General features: G+C 56.1%; 2 protein-coding genes and 1 non-coding gene across 8 annotated transcripts in view; all 3 read right to left on the bottom strand.

The window, feature by feature from the left end:
- Nucleotides 1-151: 151 nt before the first annotated feature.
- RASL10A (RAS like family 10 member A) lies at nt 152-2,919 on the bottom strand. The gene is made up of 3 exons (XM_067700357.1): nt 2,187-2,919; nt 1,063-1,187; nt 152-779 (listed from the first exon to the last, which is right to left on the bottom strand). Exons 1-3 carry the CDS (start codon nt 2,403-2,405, stop codon nt 512-514), a joined length of 612 nt encoding a protein of 203 aa, XP_067556458.1. The 5' UTR covers nt 2,406-2,919; the 3' UTR covers nt 152-511.
- Nucleotides 2,920-11,349: 8,430 nt separating this feature from the next.
- The window catches only part of AP1B1 (adaptor related protein complex 1 subunit beta 1), a 53,210-nt gene continuing 40,137 nt past the window's right edge, over nt 11,350-24,422 (bottom strand). For 3 of the 6 annotated variants that reach the window (XM_067700338.1, XM_067700333.1, XM_067700334.1), the window contains 11 exons: nt 24,293-24,391; nt 23,561-23,820; nt 22,744-22,945; nt 21,927-21,947; nt 21,183-21,326; nt 16,496-16,641; nt 15,108-15,237; nt 14,721-14,805; nt 14,002-14,088; nt 13,762-13,909; nt 11,350-12,284 (listed from right to left, as the gene is read on the bottom strand). In XM_067700338.1, the coding sequence (XP_067556439.1) occupies nt 12,194-12,284; nt 13,762-13,909; nt 14,002-14,088; nt 14,721-14,805; nt 15,108-15,237; nt 16,496-16,641; nt 21,183-21,326; nt 21,927-21,947; nt 22,744-22,945; nt 23,561-23,820; nt 24,293-24,391 (1,413 nt within the window). In that variant the 3' untranslated portion in view covers nt 11,350-12,193. Of the gene's footprint in view, nt 12,285-13,754; nt 13,910-14,001; nt 14,089-14,720; nt 14,806-15,107; nt 15,238-16,495; nt 16,642-21,182; nt 21,327-21,926; nt 21,948-22,743; nt 22,946-23,560; nt 23,821-24,292; nt 24,392-24,422 lie in introns of all 6 variants that reach the window. The other 3 variants (XM_067700335.1, XM_067700337.1, XM_067700336.1) reach the window with 3 other exon arrangements.
- On the bottom strand, nt 15,909-16,005 carry LOC137204228 (small nucleolar RNA SNORD125). Its single transcript, XR_010933468.1, has one exon. It is a non-coding gene; the product is annotated as a small nucleolar RNA SNORD125 (small nucleolar RNA).

The following is a 24,422-nucleotide window of genomic DNA, read 5'->3' as shown; positions in this document are numbered from 1 at the left end:
CTTCTTGGGGACTCAGCCTTGGGGCCATCACACCCATTTGGGGGCCCTCATTACAGGTTGGATTCTGGAGTTAATTGCCAGGGGGCAACGCCTGGCAGCTCTGACCTTCACGCTTAAGATTATCCTGCCATCCCAGAAGTGCCAGGTGCACTTGAGTTGTTTCCCCCTTTATTTCCTCCTGAGAGGCGGGATTTAACTGTTTGTCCAATGGAACTCCAAGAGCAGTCTGAGAGCTTCCAATCAGATGCATAACCACGTCCCTTCCATCCAATGGGATCGTGACCCAATGAGGTCCCAGAAAGGACTGTCCAATGGGGCCTAGCTGGGTCCAATGAGATTCAAAGAGAAGCCTGTCGCCCAGGAGACTGGGTGGGAGTGTTCCTCAGCCAATCAGAGGAGGCTGTCCTGTCCAATCCGAGAGAAGTTGGGCAATCTCGTCCAATCCGGGTCCCCAGTTGTTCCAGTCAAATGGAGGACCCCTCCCCGCCATCGGTCGTGTCGTCCAATTCAATCACATGAGGCTGCAGCGCGCCGGATGCAGCGCGCCCTGCAGGCGCAGAGCCGGATGCGCAGGGCGTGCGCGCACCAAAGCGCAGCGCAGCAGCTCGCGGAAGAGACGCAGCACGTGCCAATTGTACTTGGCCGAGCACTCGAGGTATCCACAGCGCCAGCCCCTGCGCACTAGCGCAGCCAGTGCGCGCCGAGGCCCGAACCGCAGCCGCTGCCGGTCCCGCTTGTTGCCCACCACAAGGATGGGCGCCTCGGGTGCGCCCGCCGGCCTGGGGGCCAAATGGGAAAAAGGGTCGCGGTGCCACGGACCCCATGGCCGGAGAATCCCCCCAAGTGGGTATATACATTCCCCTCTTGCGGCCAGAGACCCCCCAGCAAATTACCAGAACCACAAAGACACAAAGACCCAGGCCTAAAGACCGCATAGGGCTAGAGGCCAGGCCCGGAAGGCCTGAGACCAGGCCCAAGATGGCGGAAGAACCCCCTCACTCACCTCAGGCAAAGGCCTGGCCAGACCCGCAAACACTCCCCTCCGCCCCGCTGCTCACCTACCTGGTCTCCGCGATGCGCTGTCGCAGCGCCTTCACATAGTCAAAGCTGTCTGGGCTGCAGATATCATAGACGAGCACGAAGGCGTCCGTGTCCTGCAAGCTCCAGTCTTTAGGGTCCGGCCACTCCTGGGGGCGGGAGGCAAGAATTTGCCGGAGCCCCCACTTCCCACTCTCCCATGTCCAGTCCTCCAGCAGGGGCCTTGACGCTAAACCCACTGTCCTTACGGACGCTGGGGTATGAATTTTAAAACCGTGCCTGAAGCCGGTCAGCTCTCAACCCTCTTTCACTCTGGGTCTCCTCTCCCCTCACTCCTACCTTCTTCCTCCTCCTCCAGTTTCCCACAGTTCAACTCGGGACAAACCCCACCCCTCCCCAGACCCCCTCCTTGGTAGTTATGCCTCAGCCTAATTCCAAAGCCCTTGGCCGGTGTTCCCCCAGCCCGCAGAGACCACTAATTAGCGGCAGCTGTACACGTTTAGGCCTTTGGCCTAAGCACATGCTGCTCTTTCCACCTGGAATGCTTCCACTACTTCTTTTCATCAAAAGTTCACTCATCCTTCCAGGTTTAGCCCAAATGCCACCCCCTCCAGGAAGCCCTGCTTAATCCTGCCTGCTCCTTCCTCTTCACCTCTCGAAGGCATCAGCTCCAAGGATTCAAAGTCTGTCCTGGACTTTGCAAAATTACTAGACGAGTCTTTGCTGCAGGTCACAGGAATGAGGGAGCAGAGAATGATCCCCCTAGAAAGTACACCACTATGTCTGGCTTCAACCTCTCCCAGTGCGGCTCTGCTCAAGGCCCCAGACCCACAACGCTCACCCTCAGGGAGGCAGGACCATGCTCCCCCACGCACGGATCCCCACCCACCAGCGGAGGCAGGCAAATAGAGAGGCACTTAAGCGAGCTAGAAAAAGCCACCTTGCAAACTCGCCGGGTCTCGGGCCTGATTTTGGGCAACTTCAGGCCAGCAGAAGGGGTGAGACACACAAACGCAAGGACACACATTCATTCTTCGGCCCATGAACACAGTCGGGCACCCCTGGGCCGTCCACGCGGACTCGCACGTGTGTACCGAGCACCCACACACATGCTGTCACACGCCCCTGCCCACTCCTCGAGCTGCTACCTCTAGCCCCCCGGGGCTCTGACCGGGGCCAGCACCGTCGCCGTCGCGGATGCTCAGGTCGTAGACGGCGCCGTCGAGCAGCACCGCGGGCCGGTAGAGGCGCGGCCCGTCCGTGGGCCGGTGGCGCTCGGGGTAGTCACCGAACAGGAACTGGCGGATGATGGCTGTCTTGCCCACGCCCGGGGCGCCCAGCACCGCCACCCGCAGGCTGCCCCCCATGGCCCGCGCGTGCTGCCGCGCCCCGCGCTGAGAAGCCTCATGGGCCGACGCCGCTCGGCGCGCGCCGCGCGCACTGCCCGGTACGCCCCGGCCCCGCCGCGCTCCTCATCGCCCCTCGGAGCACCCGGGGCCCAGAGAGGCCAGGCCGGAGGACGCAACTGGCGGTGGGCGGGCAGACAGACAGCAGAGCAGGCCGACGGAAGACGTGAGAGCAGCTCCGGGGGTGCCAAGCTCGGAAGAGAACAGACCGAACGCGCCGCGCACAGACACGGCCTCCTCTCGCAGCGCGACTGGAGGCGCCGCCCGCAGCGCGGGGCACCGAGGTCGGACCCCCTGCTTGGGTCCCGCGGCGGAGAGGGGCGCTGGGGGCGGCACTGCCTCTCGGCGCCTCCGTCCCTCTGTCCTTATCTGGCTCCGGCACCCGGAGTCGCCGCCCCAGCCGGCGGCGCGAGAAAGCGAGCGAGCGGAGCCTCCCGGAGGCGGCGATGAGGTAACCGCCTGCCCGCCCGCCCCTCCCACCTCTCCCCTACCCGCCCGGGACGCCCCTCCCGGGAAGGGTCGCGGGAAGGTGACCGGGACTCGGGGAGCCCGGGGAGGGACCCAGCCCCCTCTGCGTTCCGCACTCCTGTCACCCGCTCCAAAATAGAAGTCCCTTCCCGCCCACATCCTTGTCCCCTCCTCCAAACACCGCTCCCCCAAGCTGGCTCCTCACAAATCCGGCCCGCTGGAGTCAGGGCGCCCGGGTCGGATCCAGCCCAGCTGTGTGACCTTGGACGAGTTGCCGCACTGCGCCGGCTCTGCTCCACATCCATCAAACGCAGACACCGTTTCTTGAGAACCTACTACGTGCCAAGCCCTATACTAAGATATGTGATCCTTGAATCAAAGCCTCAACCTGGTGTCTCTGAGAGAGGAAAAGAAAACTAAGGCTGGAGAGGGGACTCTCCGAGGTTGGGAGGCAGTGGGTGGCCCCTGACCCGCCGCCCTGCGGTCTCTTCTGAGGAGTTCTCCCACCTCCCTCCTGCCCACAGGGGTAAATGGCCAGCACTAAATAACATGTCAAATGGCATCATGGAGGGGGGCGTGGGACAAAGGGTGCTGAACCCGGCATGCACCAGGTCCCAGCAGCTCAGCCCCAAATCCCTGTCCCAACAATGCTGAAAGATCCAGAAATTGGTCGACACCACCTTCGTCATAGCTAAGGCCAAATTTTCTGCCTATGTCTCCACTGTAGCTTCCCTCAAACCCTGCAGCCTCCACGCCAGATTCTCAGAGCCCAAATCCCTCCCTGGAGCTGGCCGGAAGCTCCTTCCCCATCAGGGCTTGGGAAGTCTGGGTTTACCAGCCCCATCCTCTGCCTCTGCTTGCCTACCCCCTACAGTGGGGGGCTCCCACATCTCTGATGCCCAGGTACTGGGGGAAATGCACAGGCATGTCTGTTTCTGCACTGAACAAGGGTTTTTCTTATCTGTCTCTTCAACAAACATCTCCAATCTTACTGCTTGCCAGGATGCTGAGATAGGTTTTTTAAAAAGTCCTGCCTTAAGAGAGAACGTTCTAGGGATGGGATGCAGGAATTGTAAGAGCACAGACAACATGCCCACCCTAGCCTGGGAGAAGTGGGAGAGGGAGAAGGAGCTGAGTCTTGAAGTGGAGAGTGGGGTTCATCCTCCTGGGAGCAGGCGATGGTACCTGGATCAGGGATATGGGTCTGCTCTCACTATTCTTCTCAGCCACTAGGGAGAGCAGAGCCAGAGTTGTGGCTACATCTGACAGGTGTTCTAGGTCTTCAGGCCCAGTGAGTGGGGACCCTTGGCTTTATTTTACTTTCTGCTGTGATTTTTCCCTTCACCCGATTTCCCCTCTGACTTTTTAACTTTTCAGGCATCTGGGTTTTGTGAGCCGCCTCAGTTCCTTTGGGGAACAAGGCAGGGAGTAAATAAACTAGGCACCACTTTCCCTGTTGGCACTCAGCAGGGTGTGGGGCTGACATCATTATGGTCTTCCTTGGGGCACTCGGGACCACCAACCCCTGCCTGGAGCACCCTCCCTCCCACACGTGGGAGCCAGCTCTGGGTGTCCTGGAAACCTTCCTTGCTTCACTTTCTGACAGAGAGCCCTTTTCTTGGGTAGGGCTTCTTTGGGAACCACAGACAGGGCTGTGTGTGAGGCATCTCAGGGACCTAGCGTGTGGTTTTTGGAGTGATGGAAGACACTCTGGACAGAGTACGTCCAAAAGCTCCCACAAAGTCGTCCACACTCCACAGGGGTGACACATTCCCAAGGGAAGTCTCCCATCAGTATTACTAGCAGCCATTCCCATTTATCAAGGACCTGTGGGGAATTCCCTGGTGGTCCAGTGGTTAGGACTCCAAACTTCCACTGCAGGGAGCATGGGTTCGATCCCTGGTCGGGGAAATAAGATCCCACAAGCCACAAGGTGCAGCCAAAAAAAAAAAAAGGACCTGTGATGTGCCAAGCCTTGACTGTAGCTATGCTCATTGAGGCCCAAAGGGATGAGCAGGAAAGTGGCAGCACAGGGACCAGAACCCAGGACCTTAGGCCACTGAAGCTGACTTTCTGAGAAGCCCAACTTCATTGGGGCTCAGAGACCAGAAGGGCTTCAGGAGGAGGTCAGCTGGAGCCTAGGGCCCTGTAGGGAGGGACTCTGAGGAGGCCCCTGTCACTGTGGGAGCTGAGCTGAGACAGAAGTGGGCCGCCCAGGGCCAGGCTTCCCAAAGACTAGCTAGCCAGAGAACTCGGGCTGCCTGTTGGCCACTGCCTGACATTTGCCCAAAAGGTTTCTTCCCATCCGGCCTGATTCCAGACCTTCTCTGGGGTTGAGCACCGTGGACCATGTCCAGCTCCCAGGGGTATTTGCTCTGGACTCCTCTCACCCAGCCATCTGCGTCAGTCCACTGACCATTAATCATAGTCTGTCCTGCCTGTTAATCACTTGTCCCAGCTTAACTCCCTCCCCCAGAGTCCTGATGGGGGGAACCCTTACCATTTGGATGCCTCATGCACAGTGGGTCCTTGGTGGCCATTGTAAGGCTGCCCATTGATTGTAGCCAGTCAGCCCCTTGAATGCCATGGGGTTTTATAACCATCAGGACACAAGGAGGCAGCACAGGGCAGGGCTTCCAGGCCTCTGGAGTGAGACCTCTAGGGTTTGAAACCTCCTTCCTGGAGGGGTGTCATCTGCACAAGTTATTTAAACTCTCTGAACCTCAGTTTCCTTCTCTAAAGGGGATAATAATGGTCTTGACTTCATATAGTTGTTGTGGGATGAAATGAGATGATACAAAGAGGAAAACAAGACAATTTAGTAAGGCTGGTGGGGGGACTAAGTTTGTACATATAAAATAATTTCATTTTATATGCTAGTTTACAAACTATAACGGAGGCATATGTGTGTACACACAGGTAAGTATGTAGACAGATATTTCCTAGTTCTGTCTGCCGAAAGGGCCTAGAAGTGCCACCCCAAGAGCAACACACACACCCAGCACCCAGATCTTGGTTTCTAATTCTGTTCTCCAGGCTTCCTGGAAAATGGCTGATGCTAGGGTTGGAGCAGGATGAATAAAAGATGAGCCTGGAGCATCTTATAGTACTGGAAAGTAAGGAAGTGCTCAAAAGAAGCCAAAGGATGGGGGCATGTCAAAGAGACACAGAGCCTACTTGAAAGAGCTCCCAATAGCCAAAGCTTAAAAAATTTAAGCAAAAAAATAAATAATGCACTTTTGGATTAAACCCAAATTATAAAATAAATATCCATGAGTCCAAACTGATATAAAATGATTGAATTAATACATAAATGCAGGAGAAGAAACAAATTTTCCTTACAGAAGAATTCCAAACATTTTATGTAGCTGCTCCCTGCCCCCACGCTCTTTCCCGAGTGTAGGCTGCACTTCGTGACTTGCTTCTGAAGAACAGTGTGTGGAAAGGGGAGAAAGTAACTTCGCAGTGGAGACCACTGGAAACACTACCTCGGCCAAGTGATCCAGGCTGATGTGACGGCGATAACTCACGTCGATAGTGTGGACCCCTGATACGATGGGACGAGAAGGGCGCCTCCCTTGTCTCCTTCCTAAAAACCTGTAACCCCAGTCTAACTGTGAGAAAAACATCAGACAGACCCAAGTTGAGGGACAGTCTACAAAATACCTGACCAGCACTCCTCGGAATGGTTAAGGTCATGACAAACAAAGAAAGTCTCAGAAACTATCACAAAACTAAGGAGACTCAGGAAACATGACAACCACATGGAACGTGGGATCCGGGAACAGAACGAAGACATGAGTGGGAAAACTAGTGAAAACTGAATAAAGTCTGGAGTTTAGTTTTAAAATTATATGTTATATAATTTGTTATTTATTTTATATTATAAATATATATTATTCTTATTCTTGTGTATTATATATTAATAAACATTTACATCATAAACATATTATATATATAGAAAAGAATAGAAAAGATCCCATTTACAAAAGGAACAAAAAAATAGAAAAAACTCATGTATCTATGAAGAATAAATGTGCATGCAAGACTTTTTTTTTTTCTGGCACACCACAGCTTGCAGGGATCAAACCCGGGCCCTGGCAGTGAAAGCGCCAAGTCCTAACCACTGGACTGCCAGGGACTTCTGCATGCGAGAACTTTTAAATGAAGAAAACTTAAAAGGTTATAGAAGACTTCCCTGGTGGAGCAGTGGTTAAGAATCCACCTGCCAATGCAGGAGACACGGGTTCAATCCCTGGTCCAGGAAGATCCCACATGCCACGGAGCAACTAAGCCTGTGCACCACAACTACTGAGCCTGCGCTCTAGAGCTCGCGAGCCACAACTACTGAGCCTGTGCTCTAGAGCCTGTGCTCCACAACAAAAGAAGCCACCGCAATGAGAAGCCCATGCACACAACGAAGAGCAGCCCCTGCTCGCCGCAACTAGAGAAAACCCACGCGCAGCAACAAAGACCCAACGCAGCCAAAAATAAATAAGTTTATATATAAAAAAAAAAAAGGTTATAGAGACGTAAAAGAAAGCATGAACCAATGGAAAGGCATCTACTCCTATATTTGGATGTACAGAGTAATACTATTATTATTATTTGTTTTGGGTTTTTTTTTAAATTTATTTTGTTTATTTGTTTGTTGTTCCACGGCATGTGGGATCTTCCCAGACCAGGGCTCGAACCCGTGTCCCTTGCGTTGGCAGGCAGATTCTTAACCACTGTGCCACTAGGGAAGTCCAGATTAATATTATTAATATTATTATCCTCACATCGTTTTGAGGATGTCAATTCTCCATAAGTTAATATAAACATTTGATGTGATCCAAATAAAAACAATACCATCATTAAAAAAAAAGAAACTTAGTTCTAAAGTTCAAATGGGACCAAAAGGGTGAATAAGAGGGTACTATAAATTATGAAAATATAAAGGTACAATACTTTTTAAAAAACTCAGTGGTGGGGAGTTCTCTGGTGGCCTAGTGGTTAGGATTCTGGACTTTCACTGCCATGGCCTGGGTTCAATATCTGGTTGGGGAAGATTCCGCAAGCCACACGATACAGCCAAACAAAAACAAAAACAAACAGAAACAAATGCAATGACCGATGAATAGACAAATTCTCTGGTACTGAACAGAGTCCAGAAAAGCACTGATATATATGTGGAAATTTAGTATATGATACAAATGATATTTCAGATCTGTGGGGAAAAGATGAATTATACAGTAAATGGTGTGGAAACAACTACGTAACCATCTGGGAAAAGAAAGTTGAATCCCTACCTCGTTCCTAACATAAAGCCCACATGGAACAGGCTCAAAATGCAAAAACTGAGATGAGACAAGCACTGGGAAGAAAGAAGAGATTAGGACTTCCCTGGTGGTGCAGTGGTTAAGCGTCCACCTGCCAAAGCAGGGTACACGGGTTCAAGCCCTCGTCCAGGAAGATGCCACATGCTGCAGAGCAACTAAGCCCGTGTGCCACAACTACTGAGCCTGAGCTCTAGAGCCCGTAAGCCACAACTACTGAGCCCGCGTGCCAAAACTACTGAAGCCCACACGCCTAGAGCCCGTGCTCCACAACAAGAGAAGCCACTGCCACGAGAAGCCCGTGCACTGCAACGAAGAAGTAGCCCCCACCTGCCGCAACTAGAGAAAGCCCGCGCACAGCAACGAAGACCCAACACAGCCAAAAATACATAAATAAGTTTATAAAAAAAAAAAAAAGAAGAAGAGATTAAAAGAAGACAATGCCCAACACAATTTCAGCATGGAAAAGTAAAAACAGTAACAAAATGGGGAGAAATAACGACAAATCGGGAAGAAAAGGACCAATAACCATGTCAAAAAAGGGCAACAAATAAGAAAACGGCTCACAGAAAAGGACACACAAATGGCTCGAAAACACACGAACGGAGGCATGTTTAAAACACAGTAAGGTACAGTTTTTTGCCCGTCACTTAAACACACCGCGATATGCTGAGTGTGTGAGGGTGTGGGGAAACAGGCTTCGCATTTCTGGTTGGTGGGTGTGTAAACTAGAGAATTTTTAGCAGTAGCTATCAAAATGATTAACGCACCTACCTTCGAACCAGCAATTTCAGTCTGAGGAATTTACCGACATGAAAATGAATGTTCTTTGCAGTATCAGTTGCACCAACACCACCAAAGACACAATTAAGAGGACATCACGGCGAGGACTGGTTCATCATGGTGCCTCCATTCAATGGAAAACCACACGGCTGTTATATAAAGGCATGAGGCCGCTCTCTATAATGGGCTAATAATGGAAAAGTCTCGAAGATACAAGTACGATGCAGATCGGGGTGTATTCCATGCTACTCTTTGTGTATAAAAAGGGAAAAAATCGTATCAGACGTCATTGAGTCTCTTTGGAAGGTAACACTGGTCCCTTTAGGGAGAGGAATGAGAAGGATTATTTCACTTCTACATTCTTTTTGCCTTTTGGATTTTGAACCATGTGAATTCATTACCTTTTCAAAACAAGAACTAAAATTTAAAATGTGAAATGCTTATACCCTCTGGTCCAGCAATTCTGGGGCTAGATCCTATAGCTGCATTTGTGTCTACGAGCAAGGATGTCTAGAAAGATATTCACTGCACCTTTGCTTGGACTCCAGAAGATGGAAACAGCCAGAATGTCCGTCTGCAGACACCAGCCCATCTGCACAAGAAATTCCAAGGCCTATTTGTACTGATAGGTAAATAAAGCAAAGTGCTGGTAACATCTAGGGTGTGCTATTTATTTAGTAAACACGTTCCTGGATTTGCTTTATACAGGCACAGAATTATTCCTGGAAAACCAAAATGTAGCAACGAACTTTGCCTCTAGGGGGGAAAATAAGAACTGAGGAAATGTGGAAGGGAGAACTTTATCCTTTGTGTGACTGATCTCACCGTGGTCCAGAATCACTCTCTCCATAAAACAAACCACTAGTTGAAGATAAAAAAAATGTACAATGAGGTCACGCCGCAGGCCTTGGCAGGGTGTCTGGCACACAGGGAACCCATCAGGCCCCTGGGTGTTTGTTGGACCCTCTCAAATAACTGGTTGCTGTGTTGAATTCCCCGACTGGCTGGGAAGGCTCAGGACCCTGGAGAATCTTCTGCAAGATGCCAAGGCCCCTGAGAAGCATCGAGAGCTGAGAATAAGGACACCTGAGCACACCGGGACTGGGGAGAGCACGTGATGGGTGTCACTGGGGTGAGGGAGGCACAGGAAAGCTGGAGAGGGACAAAATCATGGTAAGTTTCCTCCCACAACCGCCTGAGGCCCGAGCACATGAACCCAAGGTGTCTGATGACAGTCCAAGGGCCTCTGTCTGGCCAGGACAGCGTTCCTCACTGGCATTTCCCCCTCACCTGAGGGGCTTGGTCCTGGGCCTCATCATCGCCCCACTGGGGAAAGCAGTGCACTCACAAGGCTGGGTGGGCGTTGGGCCTCAGCAGGTCAGGACGGCAGGCGACAGGGCAGGCTGCGGTGAGTCCACAGACGGAGGGGACTCCAGCTGCGTTTGTGTGTGGCCTTCTGAGCTGGGGACTTTCAGATGAGGCGAGAACTGGGGTTGTACGGTCAGGGGCCTTGGTTGGTTCTAGACTCTGGGGTCCCAGGGCAGTATGGTGACACCCCAGGGGTCAGAGGTGGGGCAGTGGAAGGCCAGGTGCCCCTGCCAATGCCTACAGCAGTGTGTCCAGCATGGGCAGGGTGCAGGGAGTGGCCATGGCAAGAAGGGGCTGAGGGCCCACCAGCCATGAGGCACTGAGAACCCACTGGCAGCTCTGCCCACAGAGCCCTGCCCAGAGTCCCCCCACCTCCCTCCCCACCCCGGGAGCCAGGCCAGTGCCAGAACTGGGGCCACATGAGGTGTCCCTGGTGGTGGCTGGGGAGGCCGCTGCAGATGCAGGGCGGGGAACAGCCCGCCCAGACAGGCCTGGTGCTGGGCCTCCCTGCCGCTCCCAGGAGCTGAGGAAAACCAAGATGCACTCGGCCCTCCCAGCATCTAAAGGCAAGACGGCATGGGCTCGGGTGGAGCTGGGGTCAAGGGTGGGAGAGGTGCTGGGAGACCAGCAGGCCTCAGCAGGCAGTTTCCAAGGACAAGAGAGGGAAAGGTACTGTCAGCAGGGCTAGGCAGGGGCTGACACAGCTCAAGCCCTTGACCCTGGACCCCAGGAGATCCAGGACCCTGCCCAGAAGAGCCTCAGGACCTGACACACTGGCCAGGGACACACTTGATGTCATCATTTTTATTCACTTTCTCTTTTTGAAAATAAGAGTAAACATACAATATATAGTCTCTATTTATATATATTAGACATCGTTACTGCAGGGCTCAAGAAAACCATCCTCAACCACTTGGAAGCAGTTTTTAATTCTGACATTTGGTGGAAGAGGAAAAAAGTGTCCGTGATTGCCAAAAGCAGAATCTTTCTTTATTATTAAACAGCAGTAACAGGAAAACCTAATGCTCTGTCAGACACAACTGAAGGAGGCCAGGAGGGGGGCAGCAGATGCTAAGGAGAAACCCCAGACAGGATGCACCACGCTCGCCCACATGCCCCACCTCTCAGCCGTGTCTCCGCTCCAGGAACCCTGGACACATCGAGGAATGTATCAGAGGCAGAGACCGTCCTCGCGGGCAAGAGGGGGAGCGGGCGGGCGTGTCTGCCAGGGGAGCAAGAGCCCGGGGGGGCTCTGGGAGCTTCCACATGGTCTTCTCCGAGCGGCTCAGTGCTCGGGAGGGTGGGGTTGTAGGCCCTGGGAGCCCCAGGCCCTGACAGAGCAGCTCTCCTGGTACCCAGTGGACCCTCCACACACGCCAGGATGCCTGCCAGGGTCCATCCCAAGAGAGAGGCGGTGAGCAGGGCACCACCAAGAGAGACTAACACCAGCCCAAGAGAGACTGGGGCAGGGGGCTTCCTGGGCTGGGAACCGAGGAGGGAACTGCGTGCTCGCCCTCAGGTGCCGGGAAAAGCAAGAGAAGAACCCTGGATCTCCCCGTCCAGCTCTTGTGCCGCTCTGGCTCCTTTGGTCCCCTCCTCACCTGACGCTAAACGTCAGCAGCAATGGAAAGAGGGGGGTCTCAAGCACGCGAGTATCCTGAGGACCCAGGCAGGCCCTACTGTCAGGACCAGGGAAGCCTGTGGGTGCCAGGAGCCTCGCCCGGTCCCTCCCGGGAGAAGGAGGTGCTGCCACCTCCCAGGGGGCTCCTTGACGCGGCTGGTGGAAGGCTGGAGCGGATGCTGGACGGGGCCTCAGTTCTTGAGGATGGTCTCATAGGCCTGGTACACGTGCTGGGACACCTCCGGTGCTCGGCACTTCAGGGACAGCTGCAGGGAGAGAGGGGTCAGGGGACAGGGAGTGCTCATTCCTGGAGCTCCTCTCCAGGGCTGGGAAGGAACAGGCGGGGAAGGCAGAGAAGGAGGGAACCAGATGGGAGAGGGTGGTGCGCACACGTGGCCTGGTGGCAGCAGTGGCTGGGGCTGTTGTGTGGTTTAGGTGAGGGGGCGGCCGCTGCAGCCAGCCGGGTGGGGACCAAATTTACTCGCAGCCCACATGCCTGCTGTCCGCCCACCACCATGGCCCTCTGCAGCGTGAATCACGAGCCCGAGGCTGCCAGGCAGTGCTGGCTGCACCCTGCAGAGCTGCCAGGCCCCCCACAGCCCATGGAGGGCGGAGGAGGTTTGGGGCCAGGAGGGAGGCCATGGGGACGCTGGGTGGTCTTTCTGGTTTCTTGCACAGGAAGCAGGCACATCAGACTTGGCTCGGCTCTAACTGTGGGAAGAGCCTGGAGAGCCCTGGCAGCGGAGACAAGCGCAGCCACCCCTCCTGCCAACATCACTGCTCTGAAGGGGGCCGTTGGGAAGGGGGAGGGGCACGTGGCGCTCTAGCAGTCAGGGCCCCAGTCTCCTCTGAAGGGCTCTGTGCACACTGACTGTGGGAAGTGAAGGCACCAGGCTGGGGAGCACAGGGCAGCCAATTCTCCTGCCTGCAGCCTGCATGCGTGTCTGCCCGGCTTTGGGGAGCAGCGGGGTGAGGCCAACTCAGGAGAGCCGGGCCAAGAGATGGGGTGTGCGAGGTACAGCTGGGAGGATGGAGGGGAAGAGGAAGAGAAAAGCAATCCGCTAACCTCCAAGTCCTGCACCACGGGCACCAGCAGGGAAGGTGGACATGCAGCAACCGAACACAGGGAGACGGAAATTACCACCACCGAAGCCACCGCCGAGGCCCCACCCGACCTCTGCACCCACACCACCAGCGGAGCCCAGGGAGCAGCCTCTGGAGGGTCATGCCTGCTCGAGACTTGGGTGCAGGGAGAAGCAAAGCCTGGGCTCTCTGGGTCCTGGAACAGCAGCTTGGCCTCTGGGAAGCCACGTCCTGACTGAGGTCTGACTCAAAGGTCAGGAAGGATGAGTTGCTCGGAATCCACATCCTCCCAGGAGGACACTCAGGTGGGGAAGAGCCGGAGGGCCAGGGCCGGGGCCCAGCGGAGCCACTTCCCAGTCAGACGGGCCTTGGGCCAACTGGGCCGCCTCACAGGGCCCAATTTTACAGAATCTTCTGGTCCAACTCACTGTTCTGAGACCCAATTTGGTGTCTTATCTGAGAAACTAGATGGGACTGAGTTGAAAGCTTTCTAAGGTCAGAATTCTGATGCTCCTCCAATGCCAGGCTCAAAGGGATCCCAGCTCAGCTGGGCTAGAGTGCCCCCCGATCAGGGCCGACCCCTGGCCCGGGAAGGAGGGGAACGGGAGAGGCTGCCCAGACAAGAAGGCAGAGGCCCCATGGCAGGCAGGCAGGAGCGGGGGCCCTCACCATGAAGCTGGGGTTGCCGGGCTGGATGCGCAGCTCCGCCAGCACCCAGATGCCATTGGTCAGCTTGAGGGACTGGTAAAGCATGTCCTGGCCTTCCACGTTCCTCTTGGCGATGGTGAAGATGTTGCTGCTCTGCAGCCTACTGCTCACGGCCTCTGGGGGTCAGAAGGCCCCCAGTCAGAGATGGGGAGGCCTGGGGCACAGGCGAGGGGCAGCATGGAGTGCGGGCGGGGCTCAGGAGTCCTACCCGCATTCAGGGGGCAGTCTCTGATCTGGAACTGGGCTTCGTTCTCATTGGGAATGTCCTTCCACGTGGCCAGGAACATCTGCCGGTCTGGAGGGGTAGAGGTGGGATCCTGATACACTTTTGCTCCCGCTCAGTAACCCTCAGCAGGAAGTGGGTCGGGGGGCAGTGCCACCTTGCAGCTGAGGACAGGACTGGCTCTGCCACAGCCCCTCCTGCTTCCCTGAGCAAACCCTGAGCTCTGTGAGGGTGGCCACTTGTGCTGTTCCCAAAAGACCCAGGGTTCCTGCCTCTGGGCCTCAGAGCTCTCCCCACTACCACCCAAATCCGACCTCCTGCTGCTCTGGAGCCGAGCACCCTGCTCATTAGTCACAGCGGTGTTACAGAGCTTCTGATGTGACAGAGATGACGTGGGCAAAGCGCTCCATGCCCTATGGGTGCTGGGATGAGTCTTCCCAGGGGTTCCAGCTGGGGCACAGGGGATGGGCATCAGGTGTGACACATGGCCGAGGCTCCCTGCCTCGGGGGGCCCATACGACGACTGTCTAGAGGCTGCAGGCAAGACTGAGGGGCAGAGCTGGCCAGATAAGACCCTGGGGGCCCCGGTGAAGTTGTGACCCTCACTCCAGACTCTGCAGGGGAGCCGGTGACTCATGGAGTCTATCGTGGGGCAAAGCCAATCCATCTGTTCTAGGGATCCCAGGGGCACCCTCATGACTCACCCATCTTCCCATCCTCCACAAAGAGGATGTGCAGCGGGTACAAGGTGCTGAAGTAGAAGACGTCAATGTTGTTCTTTACGGCCACCTAGGAACAAGGGGGTCCCTGATTAGTCCCTGATGCTCGACACCCTGAAGGCCCCAGGAAGTGCCTGCTCCCTGTGAGCCCACCTGAGCAGGTTCCCTCTCATGACTTCCCCGGTAGCCATGCCCAACACCCCCTCCCACCAGCCTCCCCCACTCCCCATCCCTGCCCCCAGTCTGTGTCCAAGAGCAAGATTCCACAGACAGCCCTTTGCCAGCACCAGCCAGGCCCCAGACGGTTCCCCCAGGCTCCTCCCCGGGGCAGGTGGGTAAGGACTGGGGTGCCAAGCCCTGCCTGGAACATACCTGGAGGTTGTTCAGAGGCTCCATCTTCATGACTGAGCCCACCGTGTTGAGAGGCAGGGAGATCTCCACAGTCTGGTTGGGGCTGAGCGGCGCATGGACCTGGAGGGGGGCGGCGGGGGCCAGGCCAAAGCTGGGGAGAGACAAGCCCCCGTGGGGGTGGCGGGGGAACAGGTGCTGACACAGGACAGGTGGGCTCCTGGGGCTCCGGAGCCTGGGCAGCAGCTGGCGAGAAGCCTCTCCAGTGAGCCGGCCTCATCCCAGGCCCAGACCCAGGCCTGAAGGACAAGCTCCTGACCCCCACTCCCCAACCCTCAATGGCCACAGGAACAGGAAGAGAAATCTGGGACAGCTGAAGGCCTGAAGCCCATCTCTGTTCCTCTTTCTCCTCTGGGTGAGGTGCTGGGCAGGCCCAGGTAAGAGTGCCCCTGCCCTGCCCTCAAGGAGCTCCATTTAAAAGCAGGGGAAAAAACGACAAAACAAAACAAAACAAACCAGGGGGCCTTTAAGCTTCTTTTAATTTGAAAACTCTGTGACTGCCCAACTCTCAGTGACCGACCTCCATCTCCCAGGAGGGATGTGACCATCCCAAACGAGACACTGGGTTTTACTGTCTGGGCCAGAACTGGCTAGATCATAAGATGGCCACAGAGATTCAGAAAAGCCCTGCTTCTTGGTATAGCAGCATGTGAGCAAATCAGGAGGATGCCCAAGAGCGTAAGAGACACTGGAGTGTTTCTGTGGCCTCTAGGGTCTCCCTGGTCTGACAGAGGGTCGGAAACCACTGGCCCACAGGCTCACCCTGAGGAAACAGCCCCTTCAGTCAACTTCTTAGAGGCTCAGTTTGCTCATCACTAGAGCCGCTCAGGAAGAAGGATCATCAGGAGAGGCTGCTGGGGTCCCCCAGAGAGCCCTGGCCTAGCTGGCCTGGTCCATGAAGACCCTGATGGTGCCAGACAGGAGAACTTCCCTGGAAGGGGACCTGGTAGGGGTTAGGAGCCTGGAGCAGCCACCATTCACAGAGGCCCTGTCTGGTGGTTTAATCCTGCCACATGGGGGAGGCTGGGGGGCAGGCCCACTCCCCATCCTCCTTCTTAGAGACTCCTGAGACAGGAGCTGCTCAGATCTGGAGATTATGTCAGTAAAATGCCCCTGGGGCAGTGGGGGAAAGCAAAAATAAAGGGAGGTGCGCTGCCCCTCCACCTCATACTTTGGTGTCCACATAAAGAGGTTACTGTGGGGAAAAATCACTGCTTTAGAGAGTTTTGGCCTGAGATGTGGTTGTGAGGAATATCCTCCTTCACCAGAAAGAGGCTCCAGGCCCACAGCCCTCAGCACCTGCCTGCAGTCACCAGCGTGGGCTCTCAGCAGGCGGGCCTCAGGGAGCTCACCTGTTGCGGTTGAACTGGATGGCAAAGTCGGTCATGACCTGCAAGGCCTTGTTGGTCAGCTGCAGGTCCATGGAGATGGAGCCCACCTGGCGGGTGAAGGTGCCTGAGATCTCCAATCCTTTGGCCTTCATAGCTGGGAGCCAGACCTGCAGGGAAGACGATGGGAAGGGGGCTGGTGTTCACCATGTCCCCAACTCCATAGCCCACGTGAGGGTCCTTCCCCCACCCCCCCTTCCCTCACACCTAAAGGGGCCTCTCAGATTGATCACACCTGCCTTTACCATCAGGGGACGACCATGTGAACCGTAGGAAGGGAGGAAGGCTCCTGCACAGCCTGCCCAGGACCCCCGAGCTGTGTGGCCACGTGCTGGAGCAGCACAGGGCAGGGAGGAACTTGGTGTGCCCAAGGCTGAGCCGAGTCTCCGGAGGTCAGAGGATGACTCAGAAGCAGGGTTGAGGAAGGCGATGAGACAAGCGGGCCCTGCCAGCCTCCTGACGAGCCAAGGAGAGTCGAGAGCCAAGGGCACTCTGGGCCTCAGCCAGAGCCTGAGGCCTCCCTGGCTGTCACAGCCTGCCCTTCCTCGCAGAAGGCAGGGCTGGCCTTTAATTGTACAAACTGGCCTGACCAAGGACAGTACTAAGAGCACCCCTCGCCTGGCAGGTCTTCTGCTGCTTGCTTGGCTGCCCTTGTCATCCGAGTCTCAGCTCAAGCCCACCTCCTCCTGGAAGCCTGCCCCCAGGTTCCTTCTCCAGGCTCCCGCTGCAATGACGTTTTAGCAAATAAACTGTCTTCTCGGTCCCCAGACAGCTCTTCGAGGGGAGGGCTCTGCTTTTCTGTCTTTGTATCCTTGGCTCGGAGCCTCGTGTGAGATTGGTATGCAGGGAACGTTTGCTAAGCGAACAGCATGAATTAAAAGCTGTGCCCGTGAGGGACACCAGTAGGGGCCATCCTGTGGACGCGCAAATGCCTCTCAAGTTGCCATTCTCACCAGGACAGCTCACAGCCCCGCCCCAGGCCAGCTTCTCCAGGTGCCCTGTGTCAGTGAACGCCCCACTGTCTCTCAAGTCGCCAACACCAGGAACCAGAGCATCTGGGCACCAGCCCTCAGCCCACCCATGACCCCCATGGTCATGCAGCTCAGGTCCTGTCAACACCACCTCCTCCCATCTGCCACCACGTTCTCTGCTCTCCCCTCTCCACAGGCACTGCTTGCGTCTGAGCCACCATCAGAGATCCCCAGGTAAGATGGCAGCCACCCGCATAGCTGCCCAATTCTTCTATCCCCAATTTCCACAGCAGCCAAAGCCATCTTTTAAAATGCAAATCAGATCACAGCACCCTTGAACCCCCTCAATCCTGCAATGCTTCCACTGCCCATGGCCTCCGAGGCCTGGTGCCCTGCTCTCCCTGGGCTCTGGTCCTCACACACACACTGTTCTCCCTCTGCTTGGAAAGCATGCCCCACCCTAACCCCGTCCTAATTGCTAACTCTGATCATGCTTTGCTTCCCCCAGACAAATCTGTGAGAGCAGAATCTCATGGCTTTAGCCATGAGCTGTGATTTGGCACACAGCACTCAGAGGGCTCCCACGGTGACTTCCCTGCTCCCTGCCCTTCCAAGGAACCTGGCTTCCTTTCCCAGGTTCTTGCAAAACTGGCTCTTTCTGGCACTGTCACCATCCTGACTGCCGAGGGTAGGGACCTCATCTCTCTTGGTCATTGTAGGTTCATGGAGTCTAGAACTGTCAGCATCCACTGGCCCAAGTGCTTGAGGAACTCCAAGTTCTTGTACAGAGAGTCTCATTCCCCTTGACCAGGAGGAGCGGGGAATGCACGCAGGACAAACTATTCGAGGTAGTCACAGCGCTGTCAGGAAAATGTAGCCCGCACAGCCACTGCTTCTGGAGGGAGAGCACACCCACATCCCAGAACCCGCCTGTGACTACGGTAGCGGGAGGGAGAAAGTCCTGCCCATGTTGCAAGGACTCCTCCTCCAGGCAGCCTGCTCTGATTACTCCTAACCTGGGATCCCTTCACCTCTCCTTCCAGTTGGTACTCTCATCTGGCCCTCCACTAAGACAAAGCAGTGATAATACCTGTTAAAATGAACCCACATGTAGAAGGCAAGCTCCCTGAGGGCCAGCTGATTCTGACAACCCCTGACATTAAGATAGGCACACTGAGGTCCTTAAACACTTTAAGATCACATAAGGGGGACCTCCCTGGTGGCGCAGTGGTTAAGAATCCGCCTGCCAATGCAGGGGACACGGGTTCGAGCCCTGGTCCGAGAAGATCCCACATGCTGCGGAGCAACTAAGCCCGTGAACCACAACTACTGAGCCTGGCTCTAGAGCCCGCAAGCCACAACTACTGAAGCCCGCGCACCTAGAGCCCGTGCTGTGCAACAAGAGAAGCCACTGCAAAAAGAAGCCCTCACACCACAACGAAGAGTAGCCCCCGCTCACCACATCTAGAGAAAGCCTGTGCACAGCAACGAAGACCCAATGCAGCCAAAAATAAATGAAATTAAATCTTTAAAGAAAAACAAAAAGATCGCATAAGGGTTGGGGGCAGAGGCTTTGGTGCCACAGCCCTACATTAGTTCCAGACTCTGTCACTTACCAGCTATGTGACCTTAGGAAAAAGCAATCAGATTTCTCAATTGCAAAAATGGGAATAACAGCATCATAAGGCTGCTGGGAGGACTTAGTGGGATGGTGGCCATGCCATGTTCATGCAGTACCCGGCACGGAAGTGTGTAGTTGCCAGCACTAGACTTGCCGCCTGCTGGGGGCCCCTCAGGCCCAGATCCTGCCAGGAATCCTGGCTGGGGGCTCTGGCCACCACCACTGTGGTGTAGTGGGCAGGGCAGGGCAGGTGCTGGCTCATAGCTCCCCAGTCATGAGGGAGATGTCCCTGTGCCCCTGAAGCCCTGCTGTGTCTTGCTTTGGGGAGGGGACCTTGGAATAGAGAGCGGCTCTGGCTGGGAACGAAGCGGCAGACGTGGTGTGTGACCTGAGTGTCGTGAGGGATCAGGCCACATCTGTCCCCTCTGGCAGCTTCCTTGAGGCTAAAAGCCTGGCCCACACTGTGCTCTCCTTAGTGCCAGGCCCACATGTTCTCACACCCCGAACTCAGCTCTCCTTCCCTCATCCTGCCCCTTGCCCACTGTTCCAGCTGGAATCCCCCTCCCCGCCAGCCCCATGTCCTGCCACGTCCTGCTATGCCTGCCTCCAGTCCAGCCTCCTTTCCACCCCTACAAGTGCCTTGCTGTCCGGCAGCCATCAGCCAACTCCTGCCAGTCTCCCCACCGGCTCCTTGCTTCTGCTCTAGCCTTTCCAGTCTGGCCTCCACATGGTGGCCAGAGGATTGCTATCAAGTGCAAATCTGCTTCATCCCTGCTTAAAACCTTCCAATGTCTCCTGCTGCACCAGGATCAAGAACAAAGGCTCAAAGCTGGTGCAGCCGACCTTGCCAGCTTCCTCCCTCCTCAGCTCTGGTCTAGGCAGGAGTCTGGGGGTAGGGGTACTGCCCTGCGTGGCCCAGTGGGCATTCTGAGGCACCGCCAGGCAGGCAATGGTGGGGGGGGGGGGGACACACTGTGTTTAGTGGGCTGGGGTCAGGGATGCTGCCTTGAGGACAACGGTCTTCACAATGAGCCACTGTCCTGCAGCCCTTGAGTATTTTCTGCATGGTTTCAACTGCCCTGAAATTTCCAGGAAACTAATGATGGTGAAAATCAAGGGAAGCCTGTTTCTTGTTTTGTTTGGAACTTAACTGGAAGTCAGTCACCATTTCAGAAACTAATGGCACCTCTGGCCACATCACTCATGGCACGTGAGCTACAAACACTCTCTATAGCTGTGGTGTCACTGTGACTCTGCACTGCTGCCAGCACCCAACAATGTGATCAGATCTGGGGCGGGCATGCCCAAGCCTCCACAACACTGAAATACATCATTTTACTCTCTTCTTTTTAAGTCTCTCTCTCTCTTTTTTTTTTTCTTTTGCTGTACACGGGCCTCTCACTGTTGTGGCCTCTCCCGTTGCGGAGCACAGGCTCTGGACGCGCAGGCTCAGCGGCCATGGCTCACAGCCCAGTCGCTCCGCGGTATGTGGGATCTTCCCGGACCGGGGCACGAACCTGTGTCCCCTGCATCGGCAGGCGGACTCTCAACCACTGTGCCACCAGGGAAGCCCTTAAGTCTCTTTTATGCGATGACAACATCTTACCATTTTTGAAATTATATGTATAGGTAGGATGTACAGTCCACAGATCTCATTTATTATGAAAGGAGGGGGCATTAAAAAACCCCTGTTATCAATTAGGAGCATTGGGTAGGACAGCACTGAGAACCACCGACCCAACTAGATGGGACTTTTGCCAGTTTTCTGGAAGGTGTGGGCTTTCCCTCAACTCTGGGCCTGGAGCCCGCTCCCCATTTTTGCCTTGCTAATTCTGACTTGATCTGAAGGCCTGAGCTCCAGCAACACCACCCTCCGTGAAGCCTTCCCCAGGCCTCCACGCCTGACTTAGCATCCCTTCCCTGTGCTCCCTGCTGCCCTCAGCATCGTGCTGGCCAACTGCTGCTCCAGGAGCCCATCCTGGCCGGCCAGGGCCAATCCCACACAGTGGGCCACTTAAGGAGCCACACGTCCTGCCACGAGAGAAGCCATGGCACTTACTGCTTTGGGAGCCACATATGATCCTGATAAGGTGCCCACGCCACTGGTCAGGTCAAAGAGGTCACTCAGGCCACTGCCCATGGGTGCTCCTAGGTTGGCTGGTACTGCTGCTGCTGGGGGTGACACGAAGTTGGAGGCCCCGATCTAGAAAGGAAGGGAAACAGGTCAAAGGCGGGCATCAAAGGCAGGGACATCAGGGCCCCAGGATGAGTGTGGCCACCTGGCCCTTTAGAAAACAGGGGGGCAGGCCAGGAGGGGGTATTGCAGGGCTGCAATCACATCAACTCTAAGTTGCAGAAACAAGACAGAGTGAGGTGGGTGGAGAGGAGAGGCCGAGCCCTCCCGTGCTCCGCAGGCCCTGAGGGAAAGGGCTGGGGACACTCACAAACTAACAGCCCATGGATAAAGGGGTACTTGAGACACAATGCTGTGAGGGGGCTGTGCTCAGCAGATGACAGCACGCACCCCAGGATGTCAGAGAGGGGTTGTGGGGACTGAGAGGGCCGGCGAGCCTCAGGATGACAAGGCAACTTCATTGTAGGGTAGTGAGGATGGGCTGAGGAATTAATGGACATGGGGGCCCAAGGGCAGCTGGATGCTGGGCAGTCAATGCGGAGGATGCCAGGACACTGGACAGAGGCCAGGGCTAGCAGGGAGGAACTGCTTTGACATCACCCGACCCTTGGGATGCTGGGGGCGCGATCTAGGAGCAGCAGGGTTGGTGGCACAAGGGTTGAACCATACCCCTTCAGGCTCATCCCCCATCTCCAAGCAGAAGCAGGCAGGGTGAAGAGAACAGGCAGCCACATGCAGAGAGAAAAGCCAGGAAAGAAGACACAGAGAGATAAGAAAGAGAGGGAAAGAGGGAGAAAATTAGTCATTGCTGCTCCACCCAAAAGGGGCCTGGTGTGAAGCTGTGCCGGGCCTATGAGGGGCCCACATTGTCTCTACGAAGGGCATGACCCACTGGCCTCACTTGACCACCCTCGTCCTTCCTACCCTTTCCTATGCTGTGGCCTTGGGGACCTGAGACAGGCATAGCCAAGTGACAAGGGCCCCACTGCCCCCTCCACCCGGCTCTACCAGCTGCCTGAAGAAATCCCAGGGAAACACCCAGACCAGTCTTACCACCCCCTTTCACAGGGGAAGAGGGACTGTCCCTGACCTCTCATGGGCCTCTCTCAGGCCTGCTGGGCTGCTACTCCCAACCAGTGCAGCATGTGGGGTAAGTGGATGCAGGTATGGCTTACAGGGCCGAGGTGCCAGACTCAGGGGAAGGGGCTAAGACAGGCCCTACACTGCTCCAGGTCTCTTGGGGTTCAGCAGCCCGGCAAGGGGCTAAATCCTGTGTCTGCCACTTAGCAGCTGTGTTCTCTTTGGAAGGAAGGTCACCTGACCTCTTTAAGCCTCAGTCTCTCACCGATGTGTAAGGAGCTACATGATCACCTTCGCAGGCAAATGTGCCTGAAGCCCTTGGCTGGCGTCTGGCAGAGAGGGCGTTCAACGATCGGTCCTCCAGAGATCACTATCAACCTCATCCACAGGGGGCCCCAGGACATACCAGGCTGTCGAGGCCGCTGCCGAGAAGGTCCACAGCTCCCATCTGCACCGAGGAGGTGGCCAGGGGTGGGCCACTCACCGGAGGGCCAAGGTCCAGGTTGAGGAGGTCGCCCAGCAGGTCGCCCTGGGTGGGGATGACATCCAGCTGCTCGCCAGGGGGCGCTCCAGCAGGGGCCGTCTCCGGGCTCTCTGTGCTCTCACTCCTGTCAGGACAGGGAAAAAGGCTCAGCAGGGTGGGGGGTCAGGCTATCTCAGGGAGGCCAGAGCCCCCAGTCTCCAGGATCCACCCTCAGGAGAGGCACCTGGGTCTCCTCACTGTCCCAGAAGCCTGTCTATATCCCCCCTTCCTCCGCCTTCCGACGCCTGATCCATCATGTTGGCTCTCCGAGAGATCCAGCTTCACGGGCTGAGGGAAGGGAGGGCCATCTGTATTCCCCTCACTCAGCCCACTCTAAAGAGAAGAGCGGGTGCTGGTCCCCAGAGGACTGGACAACCAGGCCAACAACCCTGGGAGCCGCAGAGCAGGAAGGCGAGAGGAACGGGGCTCTGGAGTCAGGCAGAATCGAGTCTGAGCCCAGCTCTGCTGCCTGGGATGCTGCACCAGGCACTCAAGCTCTCTATGCCTCTTGTCCCCATCTCTTAAGAGGGGACATCTCTCAGAGCTGTTGTCACCGAGTCAATACCTGGTATGTAGTAAGCATTCACTAAAAAGTTGCTAGAATCGTAATTTTGCTCAGACTCAGGCCCGAGTGCTTGTGCTACTGAACCGAGGAAGCAGATGGGGAGGCTCAGGCCAGCGAGTGGCCCCTGGTACTCACGAGGCGGTGCGGGGCGGCAGGCTCTTGTGCACGACGCCCCGGCCCCCCTCCACAAAGGCACTGGGCGGCTTGTGGTAGACGGAGGCCAGGGTGCCGATGTAGCAGATGAGCTCGTCCAGCAGCGTCGGCTCGATGAGGTCTGTCTCCTCCGAGATGAGCGGCTTCTCCGCCAGCACCACCTCCTTGGCAGCCACGGGGTCCGTGGAGAGCAAGCGCCAGTAGATGTAGCCGCGGTCTCGCAGGTCCGGGTTGTCTGAGTCCTGGGAGGTGATGAGAAGCCAGTGAAACTCGGAGCAACCAGGTGAGGGGAAGGGGGAGCCCCATCCGTAGTCCCACGACATGGAGGGGATCACAGGGTGACTGATGATGGCAACCTGAGCACTGGCGGGAGCACACCTGTAAACCGCCTGAATAGATGTGGCCCAGCCCCCCGGTTTCCCCCCAGCCCGCTCCTGCCTCCGTTCCCTGCGTCCTCCACCGTCTGCCCTCCCGGTTCTCAGGGACTTCCCTCTCCTCTCTCATGTATGGTCTGGCTCAGTCACCACCTGCCCCTGCCCCACCTCTATTTGATTGTGACTGAGCTCCTTGAGCAGGGATCCTGGAATGCTCTGGGACCAAATCCCAGTGGTGCCAGTTTTAGGGGCAGGACCACCCAGGTCTGGCTCCTTGGACTGAAGCTCCCTCCGTGGAACAAGGGCTGTGCTGGGCACATCAGGCAGGCTGCGCACCCACCTGAGTGGCCAAGCTGAGGACCTGCTGCACCAGCTCCTGAGTCTCTGTCGGCTTCTTCAGAAAGAGTTTCACGATGGCTGTCAGCAGCTGCAGCTGGACCTGCAGGAAGACAGAGAGGAGGCGAGGAAGG

The sequence above is a fragment of the Pseudorca crassidens genome, chromosome 12, assembly GCF_039906515.1.
Source record: "Pseudorca crassidens isolate mPseCra1 chromosome 12, mPseCra1.hap1, whole genome shotgun sequence".
NCBI lineage: Eukaryota > Metazoa > Chordata > Mammalia > Artiodactyla > Delphinidae > Pseudorca > Pseudorca crassidens.
The sequence above is the reverse complement of the archived record's forward strand: the minus strand, read 5'-3'. Positions and strand labels throughout refer to the sequence as shown.

Bases quoted from the DNA above. Each gene is read 5' to 3' on its own strand.
- RASL10A (XM_067700357.1), bottom strand. From the start codon at position 2,405: ATGGGGGGCAGCCTGCGGGTGGCGGTGCTGGGCGCCCCGGGCGTGGGC. The intron at 1,188-2,186 runs GTAGCAGCTCGA...TCCCGCCCCCAG, and splicing joins AGAGCCCCGGGGGGCTAGAG to GAGTGGCCGGACCCTAAAGA. The intron at 780-1,062 runs GTAGGTGAGCAG...TTTGGCCCCCAG, and splicing joins CAGCGCATCGCGGAGACCAG to GCCGGCGGGCGCACCCGAGG.